The sequence below is a fragment of the Vombatus ursinus genome, unplaced genomic scaffold (assembly GCF_900497805.2).
Source record: "Vombatus ursinus unplaced genomic scaffold, bare-nosed wombat genome assembly UNPS02014870.1, whole genome shotgun sequence".
In the NCBI taxonomy this organism is placed as follows: domain Eukaryota; kingdom Metazoa; phylum Chordata; class Mammalia; order Diprotodontia; family Vombatidae; genus Vombatus; species Vombatus ursinus.
The window spans coordinates 1,909,642-1,925,091 of record NW_020954648.1 but is presented as its reverse complement, the minus strand read 5'-3'; the positions used below and the strand labels follow the sequence as shown (position 1 = coordinate 1,925,091).

The following is a 15,450-nucleotide window of genomic DNA, read 5'->3' as shown; positions in this document are numbered from 1 at the left end:
TTCTATTGTTTTTTTATCTATAAAATAGGCATGAAAACATCTGTACTACCTACCTCATGGGATGAAATGGATTAACAGTAGCCATGAAAACTAACATTTATGTAGCACCTTAAGGCTTGCAAAGCACTTTATGTGTAGTACCTCATTTGTTCCTCACAGAAACTCTGTGAAGTAGATGTTAATTCTTAAAGTCCCCATTTTAGAGATAAGGAAACTAAGACTAAGGAAGATTGCCCAGAGTCATATAGCTAGTTAGCCTCTGAGTCAAAATCCCAGGCCAGGACTTTTTCACTCCAAGTCTGGTGCTCTAACCATTTTGCCATGTAAAGCACTATGTAAATGACATCATCATCATCATCATCATCATCATCATTATCATCATCACTGTTAAAAATAATCCCTGGGCACGTTAGAGGTAGAGCTCACTCTGGCCCTGCTATTTTTTGTTAGGCTGGCTTTCCAGGTAGACTTCAGTGCTCCGGGAAATCTTCCTTCCTGGCTGAGCTGAGACATTATTGACCTATCTCCTTCTTTTCTCTCCAGATCCGTGTGGATGGGCCCCGGGGGAATGCCCTGCAGTATGAGACAGTGCAGGTGGTGGATCCTGGCCCGGTTCTCAGGGACATGGCCTTCTCCATGGACCATGAGCAGCTCTACATCATGTCAGAAAGACAGGTAAGGCAACCCAAAGCCACCATTGATGGTGCTGATTCTTTATGTAAGATTTGGCTCTTTTAAAGTTCACTTGGAGCACATCCTTCTAAGCGCCTCTTGCTTTAGAGGTCCAGTGGGGAGAAAGATAAGAAATTAGCTTGGAGATAAGTTCTTGCTTTCTGGTAGATGACAATTCATGAAGGACCAGTTGAAAACAGAATAGATTTAATTATTTGGTTCTTTGCCTACAGTTCAAATTGTGTAACTCTGGACAAGTAGGTGGGGTGAGGGAGATGAAGAACTCAATGCTGAATAATGGCCATCTCATAGGCTTTAATTTAAAAATGATGGTGAAGTCATCCCCTTCATTTCAGAAGTAGGGGACTGTGGGTGTAGAATACTGCATATACTGTCAAATGTAGTCTGTAATTGGCTTTGTGAATTCCTTTTTTCCCTTTTCTTCTTTAAAACTTTGTTAAAAGGGAACAACTCTGTTAATCCATAAGGGAAGGCTCACTGGGTAAGGGGTGGGGGTATATTTGGAAATAAAAGTGAGGTAAAAACAAAGGGAATCAATAACAATGATTATATGAATTCTGGGTCTTGGAAATCAGATGAAACACAGTAAAAGCTGAGGAACTGTGGATGTGGAATCTTGTGTATTCAATCTCTGTTGATTTGCTTAACACTTTTTCCTTATTACAAATGAGGGTTCAATGGGGGCAAGGGTCAAGAGGAAATGAAAACAAAAGGTAACCATAAAAATAATCAATAAAAATAAAATTGATAAAAAGGTAGAATCGATAAAAGGTAACAATAAAACAAAAAAATAAATAAGAGCATTGTGGGTTCAGAGTCAGCTCCTTTCATCCTCTAAATTTTCATTTCTGGGAAAGTAAGATCTTTGTTCAGAGGTATGCTAAGAAATGTTTAACAACCAGCCCCCCAAAAAATTGATTTAAGACACACTTTTAAGTTTAATCTTCATTACCAAGATTTTCTTAATTACTTTCTTAAGTCTAGATAATCAACAAAAGAATAAATCATGCCCCCATATATAATATTTGCTGATTTCTGAGTCCTAAATGCTTGCACTGAAAATTAGAGCCTAGAGACCTGACCCCAACACACCCCAGCTTATAACAGTATAGGGCTCTTGGCTCTTGGCTCCCAGTATTGACTCTCTAATCTTCAATAAGCACCTCTTTACCATCAAGGTTATTTCCCATAACACAGGATGATCTGGGGTGTTCATATGGTAAGTGCTGAGAGGAAGCCCATTGAAGAAAGCATCCAGAAGCCTGGGTCAGTGCACATGCCGCCATGTGGGCGGGCCTCCTGTGGCCTTTTTAATTGGTCAGCAACTTTAGGAGAGAGCTTCTTAGCTTCCCACTAAGCGAGTACCATGATGCTCAGCTTGGAGCATCTGTGGTCATGCACTGTGAAGTCACCCAAATGGAACATTGGGTAGACCCTGGGTCTCTAAGTTGTCCAGAACCTAGAACTCAATTGAATTCTCAAGTGAATTGAGTAGGTAGCACTGAGTTCCGGCTTAGTCAAAGAATGAGAACTGGCCTCAGAGAAACCTGTTTGTCCAAACATTAATGTGCCTGAGTTCTAGAAAAGAGAAAAGGATAGCAATTGCAAGAGAGAAAGCAGTACTAACTCTCCCTTTCCTCCCCCTTCCCTGCCTGCACAGAATACTTGGTCTAGAATGAAATGGGTGGTGGCCACCATGATTCCTCTGCTCCCGGCTTGGTGTACAGGAAAACTCCCTGGATTTAGTGTCTGAGGACTGGCTTTGAATTTTGGTTCTGAGACTTCCTACCTATGTAGCCTTGAACACATCGCTTAACCTTTATAGGTCTTTCACAAGATTTAGTGCTGAAAGGGACCTTGGAGGTCATCATCAAGTAAAACTCCTTATCTTACAGATGGGGAAACTGAGGCAGAGAGGGGTTAGGGAGTTATCCACAGTGATACAACTAAAAAGTGAACCCAGGTTTTCATGACTCCATTCCAGTGTTTTGTCTACCACATCACTGTTTTCTCCTCTGTGAAAGTTTTACTCCTCTTGGGCTAGAGGACCCCTAAGGTTCCTCCCAGCTCTAAACTGTATAATTCTTTCTCTACGATGGTTTAAAAATAACTCTGACTTGATGTGAATCCTCATCCTGTCTTTTTAATAACTAGCTATATGACCTTGGGCAAAGTTAGGTCTCTTTTCTGGGCCTCAGTTCCCTCATCTGTAAAATGAGGGAGTTGGCTATGATGATGTCCAAGGTCCATTCTCAGACGTGTGACTGAGTTCAAAGCAGTGTGTCTTCCCAGGGCACTGTCTCTCCAGGCCATGAATATTTATGCATAGACTCCAGAGATGTCTATGGCAGCAGCAGCCGAAGCAAGGGGGCAACCCCTCCCCTCTCATTCATCTTCATTAGGGAGGCTGAGAGCCTGAACTCCCTGACAGAGTCCGAATTGTTCCAGCCCGGTTGCCCCTCTCCACCGTGGGGGAGATGAATACCACATTATGCCACCCACAAGGCTTGTGTATTATGCCTGGGAAGCTGATGCTGGCCCCACCCTCCCGGGAATCTCCGATGACATCTTCGGTTGGTGTGGGGCTCCTCAGGCCCCTCTGCTTCCAGTCACACTGGGACCCATTGTGACCACCCAGCTGAGGCCCTTGTGCCTTGGAAGTGACCTGGAGCTGGGTCTAGAGGGTTGCTTTCTGCTATGGGAACCAGGGCTCCTGAGATCTAGTCTTCAGCCTAGCAACAGTTTCCTGCCCACCTCTGATAAATGATGGCAGTGGATCTTTTTAATGTTATGAACTCACTTGAAAAGAATACAGATCACCGATGACCTCAGGTTCTTTTGAGGTCTGCCCTCAGGGCCAATGTTTCTGAACCAGGGAATAGAACTCTTTAAGGGACTCCTTAAGATGGCAGACGATGATCATTGCAAAGTTCTTAACATAGTTTTCTCCCACAAGAGGCTCAGAAGTCTCAGCATGGTCTGCTTTTTTCCTCAAGGCCAGTAACAATTGTTAACGTGAATATGCCCATTCTACAGGGAACCCACTCTGACCTCCATTATGACTTTGCCCATAGCCCATTCAACTTCCCTCTTAGTACCTGATCTCCCCCAATTTAGCTGACCACTGATGGAAACTAGAGGGAAGGCAGGACATTTGGAGCTCAAGCTCAGGTCCGGTCAAGATGCCATCGAGAACAATAGGGTGTGGGAAGCATAACTAGGAGAAAACAAGGAGGGCAAAGCACTGGAGTCTTATCACGGTGAAGCCAGGTCGTTTACCAGAATGTGCCAAGAAACACAGATCAGGAATGCCATTCAATTAATCAGACTAGGCTCAAGGAACCATGTATTATACAATGAAATCAGAGTCAAGACTACAGAGCACAAGCTATGTAGAAGAAAATTGTTCCTCCGAGGATTGAGAGACCCTTTCTCATGAACCCGGGCCAATGATCCTCAGCTGGTATTGACCATCATTGCCTCTTCTTTCCCATAATAATTCAGTTAGTTAGATGATGAAATATTAACTAAAGTAGAGCTTGGTGTTCACTGAAATAACTGAGCTGAAGTGAAGTCACTGTGGGTTCCTCCTCACGTGAAGCATAAGCATTTTGATTTTCTTTCTTCCTCCCTTCCCATCTTTTCTTTCCCTTCTCTTCCTCTTCCTTTTCTTCTCTTTCCTTTCTTTTCCATCAAGATCAGTGATCAAATCCTGTTTAGAAACTTACTAGCTGTGCAAACCTGGGCAAATCTCTTAATGTCTCTTGACCTCAGTTTCCTCCTTTGTAAAATGAGGGGGAGTTAGACTTGACGGCCCTGAAGGGCCCCTATGATCCCATAAGGTTATAGCAACATGTATGTGTTCATGCACGTTTGTGTGAATGTGTACACATGTGCACTCCCATACCTCCATACCATTCCTTTGCTCTCTTACCCCTTAAATTCTCTTCCCTGGCCTTCACCATCAAATGACTTGTCTTCCAAGTAAGATTTAGATTTCTTAGGCAGGGTTTTGGTTGCTGGTACCCAAGGAGTTAAATCGAGATAGTAGGCCTGTACATCGTGCTGAGACAGAGATTATTTTAGGAGAGTCAGCAACTCAGCAAACTACAGTTTGTTGCCTCTGGGCCTAGGAAACCTTTTCCCTGAGTGGCTGAATAGCCCAGGGAGGTTGAGGTCGCTAGTCCTCTCCTACCCTATCTCTTTAACAAACTGGAACTGGTCTCTCCTGTCTGACCTCTGCTGAATGCCATTTCACTGACTGACCAGTTAGTGCTCTCTTCATAGCCTGGGGTTTACCAAGAAGGCCTTCCAGAATGGAGCTCAGGAAAGATTCTTGCAGTATTATTTCCTTTCCATTTGATTTGAGTGTATTCTGGGACTCAGGCTCCCAACTTCTAAAGCCTAGAAGATGCCAGCTCTATGATTGCAAAAACTGGGGGAGTAAGATAGGATAATGATAGTGGGGAGCAAAGAGAAAGAATGACATTGCAGAAATGAGTCAAGAATATGTGTGTGCATGTACCCATTATTTAAAAAGTAGCTCTCTGTGAAGATACTACTGTGCTTCTGTCAATTTGCATAGTTTTGTGTCAACCTGCTTTCAGTTTAATTCAGTAAGCATTGATTAAGCACCTCTTGTGTGCAGAGCTCTGCCAAGTGCAAGAGGTGCAAAGAAAAGGAAAAATAGTCCCTTGATCTAAGGAGGCTGCTTTCTGTTGGTGGAGGTTTCAACATCCATCAATGATAGAGTCATAGATTAAAGGTACAAGAGAGCTCAGAGAACATCTCTAGCCCAACCTCCTCGTTTTACAGATGAGGAATCTGAATTTCTGGGAATTTCTGGGAATAATAAATAGTTAGCATATTTAGCTGTAAGGTTTTTAAGAACTTTGTGTTATTTCTCCAATCAAAAATTGTTAGTGGCGCCCTCAGTGCCTATAAGATAATGATGATGATATAGGTAGCATTTATATAGGCAGCTAGGTGGCACAGTAGATAGTGCACTGGGCCTGGAGTCAGGAAGACTCATCTTCTTGAGTTCAAATCCAGCCCCAGACACTTACTAGGTGTATGACCCTGGGCAAGTCACTTAATCCTGCTTGCCTCAGTTTCTTCATCTGTAAAATGAGCTGGAGGAGGAAATGGCCACCACTCCAGTATCTTTGCCAAAAAAACCCAAATGGGGTCAAAAAGACTCAGAAATGACTGAGCAACAACAAAATCATCTAAAAAGCACCCACTATGTGCTAAGTATTTTACAAAGAGTATTTCATTTGATCCTCACAACGATCTGGGAGTTAGGTACCATTATCATCCCAAGTTTACAGATGAGGAAGCTGAAGCAGCTGGAGGCAGAGAGCGGTTAAGTGACTTACTCAGAGTCATGCAGCTAGTGTCTGAGGCAGAATTTGAACTCAGTTCATCCTGATTGTAAGTTCAGCCTTCTGTCTACTGTATCACCAGCACTTCACCTGCTCACAGTCAGACAAGTGGTCAGCTTCAGAGCCAAGACTTGAACCTGGGTCCTGTGACTCCAGAGCTGTTGCTCTTCCCGCCATGGCACATTGCTTCTAGTTCATTAATAATAATAGCATTCATATGACACTTTCAGATTTGAAAAGCACTTTACATTTGCCATCTTACTTTATCCTCCCAACAACCCTGATAGAGAGCTGCTATTATTATCCCCTTTTTACAAAAGAGGAAATTGAGTCAAGACAGATTAAATGACTTGCCTGGGGTCACACAAGTGTCTGAGGCTGAATTGAAACTCAACAGACGAGGGCTAGGCACTGTCAGGGGCTGGCATGACAAGGACAAAGACAAAATAATCCCATCCTTCGAGGAACTTGTATTCGATGGGGGAGGCAGTGTTGGTAAATGTTTTAACAGCCAGCTCTCAAAATAAAAAATCTACACTGTCAGTTCACACTGACACATTTTTAAGTTTAATTGGCATTATTCATATTTTCTCCATCACTTTCTTAATTCCAGATAAATAACAAAACAATAAATCAAGTCCTGATTTATAGCTTTGCTTATTTTGGACATGTAAATGTTCACACTGAAAATTTAATGATCAATTCCAGCCAGTTAGAACTGGCTCCAGCACACCATCAAGGGGAAACAACACACACACATAAGTACATATATACATATATACACACACAAATATACATGTATGTATATATATATATACACACACACACACGTACATACACATACTCATACACCACTTATGCCAGTTATCTAAAAACATGATTCTAAGAAGGGGTCCATAGGCTTCACCAGACTGCCCAGGGGGTTCATGCCACACACAAAAGATTAAGAACGCCATCCAACTCCTTGACAGAGGTGGAAAGTCCACAAGTGTTGCACAATGCATATATTTTCAGATTTTTTCAAAGTATTGACTAGTTATGCTGATTTATTCCCCTTTTGTCTTAAAAATACTATTTGTCATATGGGATAGCTCTCTGGGAAGGTGAGGGATAATAGGGGAAACTATGCTGATATATGGATATATGTATATATGTACATGTATATGCATATATACATATACATGCACACACATATACACATATGCAAACACACATGTACATATATACACCTATACATATACATATATGCACATACATACACATATACATGTAAGAGCCCCTGGTATAGGGGAATCAGGAAACTTTCTCATAGAAGGTGGCTATAGAGCTGATTTTGATGGAAGAGCTGTGTGTGTGTGTGTGTGTGTGTATTGCTACCCATAGGCTTTGTCTCTTTGTACCAGTACAAAGCTTACATCTCTTTTTCAAAAAGTTTTAAATCCTGCCTCTTAATGTCTATTTCTGGGTGTGCACTTTCTTCTCCTTTTCTGTCTGTGTCTTTGTGTGGGTGCACCTATGTGTGCATTTTCCAAAACTCCCCATACCCCAAGGAGATGTCAATATGCATCAAAAGCCCTCTGATAAAACCCTGCCAAACAGATATCGGGGAAGTGAGAAGGGGAAAAAAAATAATCACTGGGAGAGATAAAGGAGAAGATGGGGTGGGGGATGGTAGCAGTCTTACTGGTACCTCAGAGTGCCATCTCATCATAAGAAAAGGAGGGCTCACAAACCCGAGCCAAGCCTTCCCCTGTTTGTGATGCCCAGCTGAAGGAGCAGGTACTAGGATCAATCACAGCACCAGAAACATTCTGCATGCCCATCTCCCTCTGCCTGAAAAGTAGGTTCTCAAATACATGTTTCTGCCTTGGAGATATGATGCTCTCCTCTTTGAGATGAGACCGGAGTGGCTGCTACCTTTATCATCTCCCATTCTTCTTTTTCCTTACTCTCACAAAGGGCAAGCACTTTCCTCACAGACATAAGTATTTTCAGGGCACATCTGTCCTAGAGGAAGGTACAGCCTGTCTCTTGGCACCAAGGGTAGAAGCCAAAGGATAGCTACTCCCTAGCCCTAGCTGTTTACTATGGAGACAGAGGCTGATGGGAGCTGTGGGAATTGGGTTTGGAGCTGGTCCAGCTTAAGTGCCTTAGTCTCGTGGGGAAGCAGGAGAAGACAGAACTAACTGTGCTTAGTCAGATTTGGATACAGGAGAACCAAGTTGAAGTTCTAGCTCTAATGTGTAACACACTTTATCTAGTCACATAAATTATCTAGAAATCAGTTTCTGCATCTATAGGATCGTAGATTTAGAGCTAGAAGAAAATTTGGAGGCTACCTAGACCAACTGTTCTCAAAGGGGTCTCTGGACCTCTTTACACCGTTAAAAATTATCAAGGAATTCCTCCCTCCTCAAAGAACTTTTGTTTAAATGGGTTGTATCTATTGATATTCACTGTATTAGAAATTTAAAATCTTTGTGTCATTGTGAAAATAGTTTTGACCTCATGGACCCCCTGACAGGGTCTTGGAGACCTTCAGTGCTCCCTGGACCATACTTTGAGAATTTCTGATGTTGACTCAGTCCCTCATTTTACAACTGAGGACCTGAAGCTCAAGGAAGTTGTGACTTGCTGGAGGTCTCCTAAGTTAAGTGATAGAGGCAGATTTGAAATCAAGTCCTTCTATTCCAAATCCAATGCTCTTTCCCTAGACAGCGCCACTTGGCTGGCTACCTCAAAAGGGCTGTGAGAAAAGCCCTTCATAACTGATAAAGCATGTTATTATACTGTTGTGTCCAATTCTTCATGACTCTATTTGGGGTTTTCTTGGCAAAGATACTGGAGTGGTTTGCCATTTCCTTCTCCAGCTCTTTTTACAGGTGAGGAAACTGAGGTAAACAGGGTTAAGTGACTTGCCCAGGGCCACACAGCTAGTAAGTGCCTGAGTCTGGATTTGAACTCAGGTCCTCCTGACTCTAGGCCTGGCACTCTATCCACTGAGGCACCTAGCAGCCCCTTAAAACATTATAAATGTTATTTTTCTTAGTAGTTCTAACATTAATATTCTTATGATATGGAATCAGTTGCACAACCTCTAGAACCTGTCCATCTGTGCTTATGTGTGTTGGATGTGTTGGGCCCAGAATTAAACAGGAAGAGAGTGGACTGCTTTCAGGAAATTTCAAAGCCCCTGTAATTATCCCAAACTTCTCCCATAAACAAAGGACCATATTTTTAATACCAATATTATGTAGTTATATGACTGGTCATGACAGAACACTCCAGCCTCTGAGGAATTAAAAATGGATACCACTGTGAGGGCAATGCCAAAGTACTCAGTGGGTGTAAGCAGGTTGCAATGTTTAATAAATAAGGAACTTCAAAGATGAGCTGGAATTATGGATATAATCAGGGAAAGATATATGATTTGAAGAAGGAGATTTCCAAACAGCAAAAGTGAGGAATAATAGTGGGGAACCTGGGTGATGCATTTGAAGTGTCAGGAGGATATAAGGAAGTCTCCCAGAGAGCATTGGTCAGACCCTTTGTGGTGAATATATGGGAGGCCTTGGAAAATAGAGCACAAGATGGGCAGGTATAGATGTGTTTCCATCTATGGAGGGAATGTGCAAATCAATGAAATTACAGATGCATTTGGGTATAAATAGTATTCGATTGAAAACCATAGGACTGACCAGGCACCCCATTAAAAGATGAGAGTCTTTTTAGGTATTTATTTTCCACTAAACCTAAGATAATAGATTCATCAAAAACTCTTTCTTATGCTAAAATAGTGTGACCAGAGTCATTTTTCTATCACTTACTCTTGTAGCCACCTTCTTGAGATGGTCAATTGACCAACAGGCACACAGACAGCAAAAGAAAATTGTTGGGGCAGGTAGGTGGCGCAGTGGATAGAGCGCTGGCCCTGAAGTCAGGAGGACCTGAGTTCAAGTCTGGCCTCAGACCAAACACTTGACATGTACTAGCTGTGTGACCTTGGGCAAGTCACTTAACCCCAATTGCCTCACCAAAAAAAAAAATTGTCCCACGTACCCTGGACTACCACAGTGTAGCTTTTCCACTATGTACCAGAGTACTCTCTAATTCTTCCCCCTCCCCCCAAAAAGCATAGCAATAGCAGGGTTCTGTGAGCTAATTTCATGTACCAGCAAATTCTAACCTTGCCTTCTCTCCCTAAATACCCTGACTGAAAGCAGCTGCAGTGAGGTTGGAAATGCCAGCATTCTCAGTGAAGTGACTCCACCTGCTCCCGTCTTACCTCCATGGTCCAAAAGCAGTGCTTTTCCCCCGCTGTGCTAACAAAAGGGCACACTAGACAGCTGTATTATGTCCCAGAGAAGACTTATACTGCATTGGGATCTGGGATCCCTACATTAGATTTTTATTTATGTAATTGACACTCTTTATTTCCATGGCCTTTGAACAAGTTCCTCCCTTCTGAGTTTCTCAGTATCCTACATGTCTATAAAGCACAGATGTCAGTGATGTTGTGAGAGCGAGTGATATGAGATGAGCCTAAAGTTCTCAGAGTTCCCTGGAGACCAGCTTTATATAAAGTACTGCTGTAGTGATAGTTTCTGGCACTAAAGGTGTCTGACTCCAATAAATGAATCCCAGAAAGTGCTTCTGATTGTCAGGCAGTCACTGGGTCCCCAGGCACACCCCCCAGTGTGATGTACATTTGATGGTGACACAGCTGACTCTCCATCACACTTATCTGCCCCCAAAGGGGACTAAGCTGTTGGTTCCAGTTTGCATTGGGATGGCTGACACCATGACAACCCCATTTGGATGGCTGCTTCTGGAACTTTGTCTGGGCTGTCTCTGATCACTCTTGGGAAGGCAGAACCATAAGTGAAAGGTCTTGGGCAGTGAGTGACAGAAAGCAGAGCTACCTAAGGCATTCAAACGAAGACCAAAGCCATGGTCACATTCTACCTGATTCCATTCAGGTGGTGGTGGTGGAAGAGGAGGAGGAGCCCTCTGCATTTGTCTGGAGCTGATCCCCAAGATTCTAACATGTAATTATTAGGATGTTTTTTCTCCTTGTTTTTCTCAATGAGGAAGAATGGGTCTCCAGTTTGTGATTGCAGAGCCAGATATGGGAATCAGAAGGAAGAAAGTTTGTCCCATAGTCAGTAGAAGTCTGGTGTCTGGACTAGTCATGGTCTCAGAATAACAGAGTTGGATGAGACAATAGAAATCCTCTTGTCCGACCTCCTCACTTCCCAAGGAAAGGTAAACTGAGGCCAAGAAAGATGAAGTACTCTGCCCAAGTTCCTACAGCTATTTAGTGACATATCCCATGACCCAGTATAATGTCTTTACATGGTTTTTCAATAGGTTAAGAAGTTGTGATTTCATCAGTGTGGAAAATCACACCATATACAGTTTAAATGACTTCATGACAGAGCCTCAGAGAGACTTGCTCATGGTCACTCAGCTAATGAATCATAACTGGGATTTGAACCCAGAACTTTCTGACTCCAAATTCAACACTTTATCCATTATACCATATGTGATGTTGCTTTTCGTGAAAGCAGGTACTTAATAGTTCTTGAATATAATTGAAGCCAGGAGTAGCACAAACTCTCAGTCTAGTACTCTGTCTACTTACCATGCTGTCAGCTGGGTCAGATGTGAGGAAGACCCGAGTTCAAATCCAATCTCAGGCACTTATGAGCTCGGTGACCCTGGGCAAGTCATTTGACTAACTTCTGTTTGCTTCAGTCTCCTCAACTTGAAAAAAGGGATAATTACAACACCTAGTTCCCAGAGTTGGTGTGAAGATCAAATGAGATATTTGTAAAGCACTTAGTACAGTGCCTGGCACACAGTGAATACTTAATAAATGCTTATTCCCTTTCTCTTTCTTTTCTTTCCATTCACAAACCTTTCTATATTAAAAGCTTTTTACATGCAACACATAATCTCATAATTCTAGCTATAGGGTATGAAGGAGTTGAAAGGACTGTCCTTCATTTCTCCAATATGGAAGTAGAGTCATGGAGCTGGGACAGCCTTTGTCCAGTAAGTACAGAGTATGAAAGCTGGAAATGGAAGTAAGAAGCCAGAGCTCCTGACTCCCAGGGTTCTACCACAGCAATTGGCCATGACTCCTTATATGCCACAGCCAGAAGGTCTTTGTCCCTGGCACTATCTATGTTGAGGACTATTCAGAACACCTGCAGCTACTGACAAAAGCAGGGAATAAACTACCAAGAATCACAGACTATGATTGGAAAGACCTCATAGCAAGAGGGATTAAACTTTTTTTTGCTTGGTGGCAGGGGTCTGAATTAGAAACAATGGGTAGAAATTGAGACTTCATCTCAGTATAACTTTGTTATCGTTGTTGAGTTGTTTCAGTCGTGTCTAACTCTTTGTGACCCCATTTGGGGTTTCCTTGGCAAAGACACTGGAGTGGTTTGCCATTTCCTTCTCCAGCTCATTTTAAAGATGAAGAAACCGAGGCGAACAGGGCTAAGTGACTTGCCCAGGGTCATACAACTAGGAAGTGTTTGACCCCAAATTTCAGTTCGGGAAAATGAGTCATCCTAACTCCAGGCCCTGCACTTTATCCACTGCATCATCCAGCTGCCTTATTATAACTAAAGACCCCACAATAATTGAATCTGCTCAAAAATTGAATGGTAGCTGGTGAGTTCCTTGTCCCTGGAGGTCTTTGAGTTGAGGCCAGATGATCACTAGTCTTCTTTCACATGATCCCCCTTCAATTACTTGGAGATAGCGATCATATACCCTCTAGTCCTTTTCTTCTTCAGACTAACTATCCACTGTTCCTTTAATTGCTCCCCATACGTCATGGCTTTGAGTCTTCCTTTGAGGGTAGGGCTGGTCTTCCTGGTAAGTGGAGGGGTCATGGCTTGGCCTAAGTCTGTAATCTGAAGGGTAGTAAGGAAGACTTATATATATATATATGTATGTATATAACCACTCCCGGATAGCTCTCTCACTAATGTCTTAGAGTCTATCATTTCAGATTTATTCATTTGCCCTCTTCCCCTAGGCCTATTATAAAATGCAGAGAGAGGGGTAGTGTATTAAGACAACAACAGCTTTTCATACATTTTTAGCTTTGTTTGGTATCTTAGAGATCACCTAATCCAAGTGTAACTAACTTAGAAGATGCTGGAAGAATTTGAAAGTCCTGGGGCTTTGTGGGTGGAGAGGGTTATTGAAAAGGAGAAAGTCACAGATGTGGGAAGGAGAGGGCACTGAAGGTAAACTTGGGTCCCTTTTCAGTCCCCTGGAGTTTAATTGCAACTTCATCAGGGAATAAAGGCTTCTTGCATACCCATTAGCATCATCTTCCAGAAGAAAGTCCTGGTCTCCTGGTCATCCTGGCCATATTTTGCTTTCAAAACAAATCCTCTTCAGGGATACCTCATGGTCCCTCTTGAAGGAATTTAAAGGAAGATTGAGATTTGTTGCTTTTTTTTCTTTATGTATGTTAAAGGGTTGATGTTGCTGAGCTTGCATTCAGTTTTTGATAAAGTATCATTCTATTCTTATGGAAAAGATGGAGACATATCCAATAGATACAGAATTGGTCGGATGGACTCAAAGAGCAGCTGCTAATGGTTCAATGTGAATATGACAGTACATCACCAATGGAGTTCATACTCCTGGGCTCAGGGCTTGGCGATAAACCGTTTAACATTTTTGTCAATAACTTAGATAAAGGCATAGAGGGGTATGGTCAGTAAATCTGAAGACGACACAGAACTGGGAAGAGTAGCTAACACAGTGAAGAAAGAATCAGGATCCAAAAATACATTCTGATGGGCTAATGCAGCAATTCTCAAAGTCTTTGGTCTGAGGATTCCAATATATTTTAAAAAATTATCAAGGACCCCAAATGACTTTTTTTTATGTGGATGTTTACCATGTTAGAAATTAAAATTGATAAAATAGAGTTATTGTTTCATTTTAAAAATAATAATAATAAACTGCTGTATAGTAACATGATTTTAAAAGGAAAACAACTATATTTTCAAAAAAAATTTAATGAGAAGGCTGACATTTTTATATATTTTTGCAGATCTCTTTAATGTCTGGTTTAATAGAAGACAGCTAGATTCTCATATCTGCTTCTGCATTCAATCTGTTGCGATATATTGTTTTGACTGAAGTCTGTGAAGAAAACCTAGCCTCACACAGAGATTTAGTTGAACAAGGGAAGAGTATTATAATAGGCAAATAATATATTCATATTTTTGTAAAATTGTTTTGACCTTATGGACCCCTTGAAAAGATCATGGGGACCCCAAGGAGTTTGAGAACAGCCTAGCTAAAGCATTAGGATCAATCTAATATCATATAATTCAATAAGGATAACTGCAAAGATTTGGGTTTTTTTTTTGTACTTGAGTACAAAAAAAATCAACTCCACAAATATAACATGGGGAGGCAGTTATTTTGAAAAAGATCCAGGGATTTTAGTGAATTACAAACAATATAAGTCAGAAGTGTGATGGGGCAGCCCAAAAAAGCTGATGCCAACCTGAGATACATGAAGAGGGACATGTCTTCCAGGGACAGGAGGGTGATGGTCCCACTGTACTTCATGGTTGTCGGACCTCATCTAGAATATCATGTTCAATTCTGGACACCATGACGTAAGAAGGACATTGACAAACTGGGGAGTGTCTCCAGGAGTGCAACCAGAATAATGAAGGGCTGTGAGTCCATTACATAAGGATTAGTTGTAAGAACTGGGCCTGTTTAGCCTGGATAAAAGACTAGGAGGGGAAGGGGACAACATGATGTTTGTATTCAAATATTTGAAGGGCTGTTATATGAGGGGAGGAATTAGACTTCTTCTGTTTGGCCATAGAGGACCAAACAAGAAACAATGGGTAAAAGGTAAAAAGAAGCAAATTCAGGCTGGATGTCAGGAAAAACTTCCTCCTCACTAGAGCTGTCCAAAATTAGAATGAGTTTCCTCCAGAGGTGGTGGGGCTTCCCCTACTTTAAGATCTTCAAGCAGAGATTGCTGTTATAATGGGGATTCTTTTAGGCAAGACTTATAGTAGATGGCCACTTAGTTCTGAAATTTTGTGATTCTGTGAAATCCCATCCCACCCTCCACCTCCTTGTCATACAAGTCCAAAGGAGAACTGTCAGAATCCCAAGTGACACCCTCAATGAGAGAAGAATGATGGAAATTATTTCTCCTTTCAAGCCTACTGATTGGGCAGTTCTTCCTGACTCAATAGCCAACCTCCTTTTTTGGACAATGCTTCCATTCCCCACCCCAACCCCCAAAATAAGCATTAAGGGACCAACCAAGTGTCTCTGGTTGTACCAGAAATGATCCAAG

General features: G+C 42.0%; 1 protein-coding gene across 1 annotated transcript in view; it reads left to right on the top strand.

Moving 5' to 3' along the window:
- The window catches only part of PLXNA4 (plexin A4), a 627,680-nt gene that overhangs the window by 404,619 nt on the left and 207,611 nt on the right, over nt 1-15,450 (top strand). Inside the window, exon 4 of the mRNA XM_027842295.1 lies at nt 544-675. Within this exon, the coding sequence (XP_027698096.1) occupies nt 544-675 (132 nt within the window). The remainder of the gene's footprint in view (nt 1-543; nt 676-15,450) is intronic.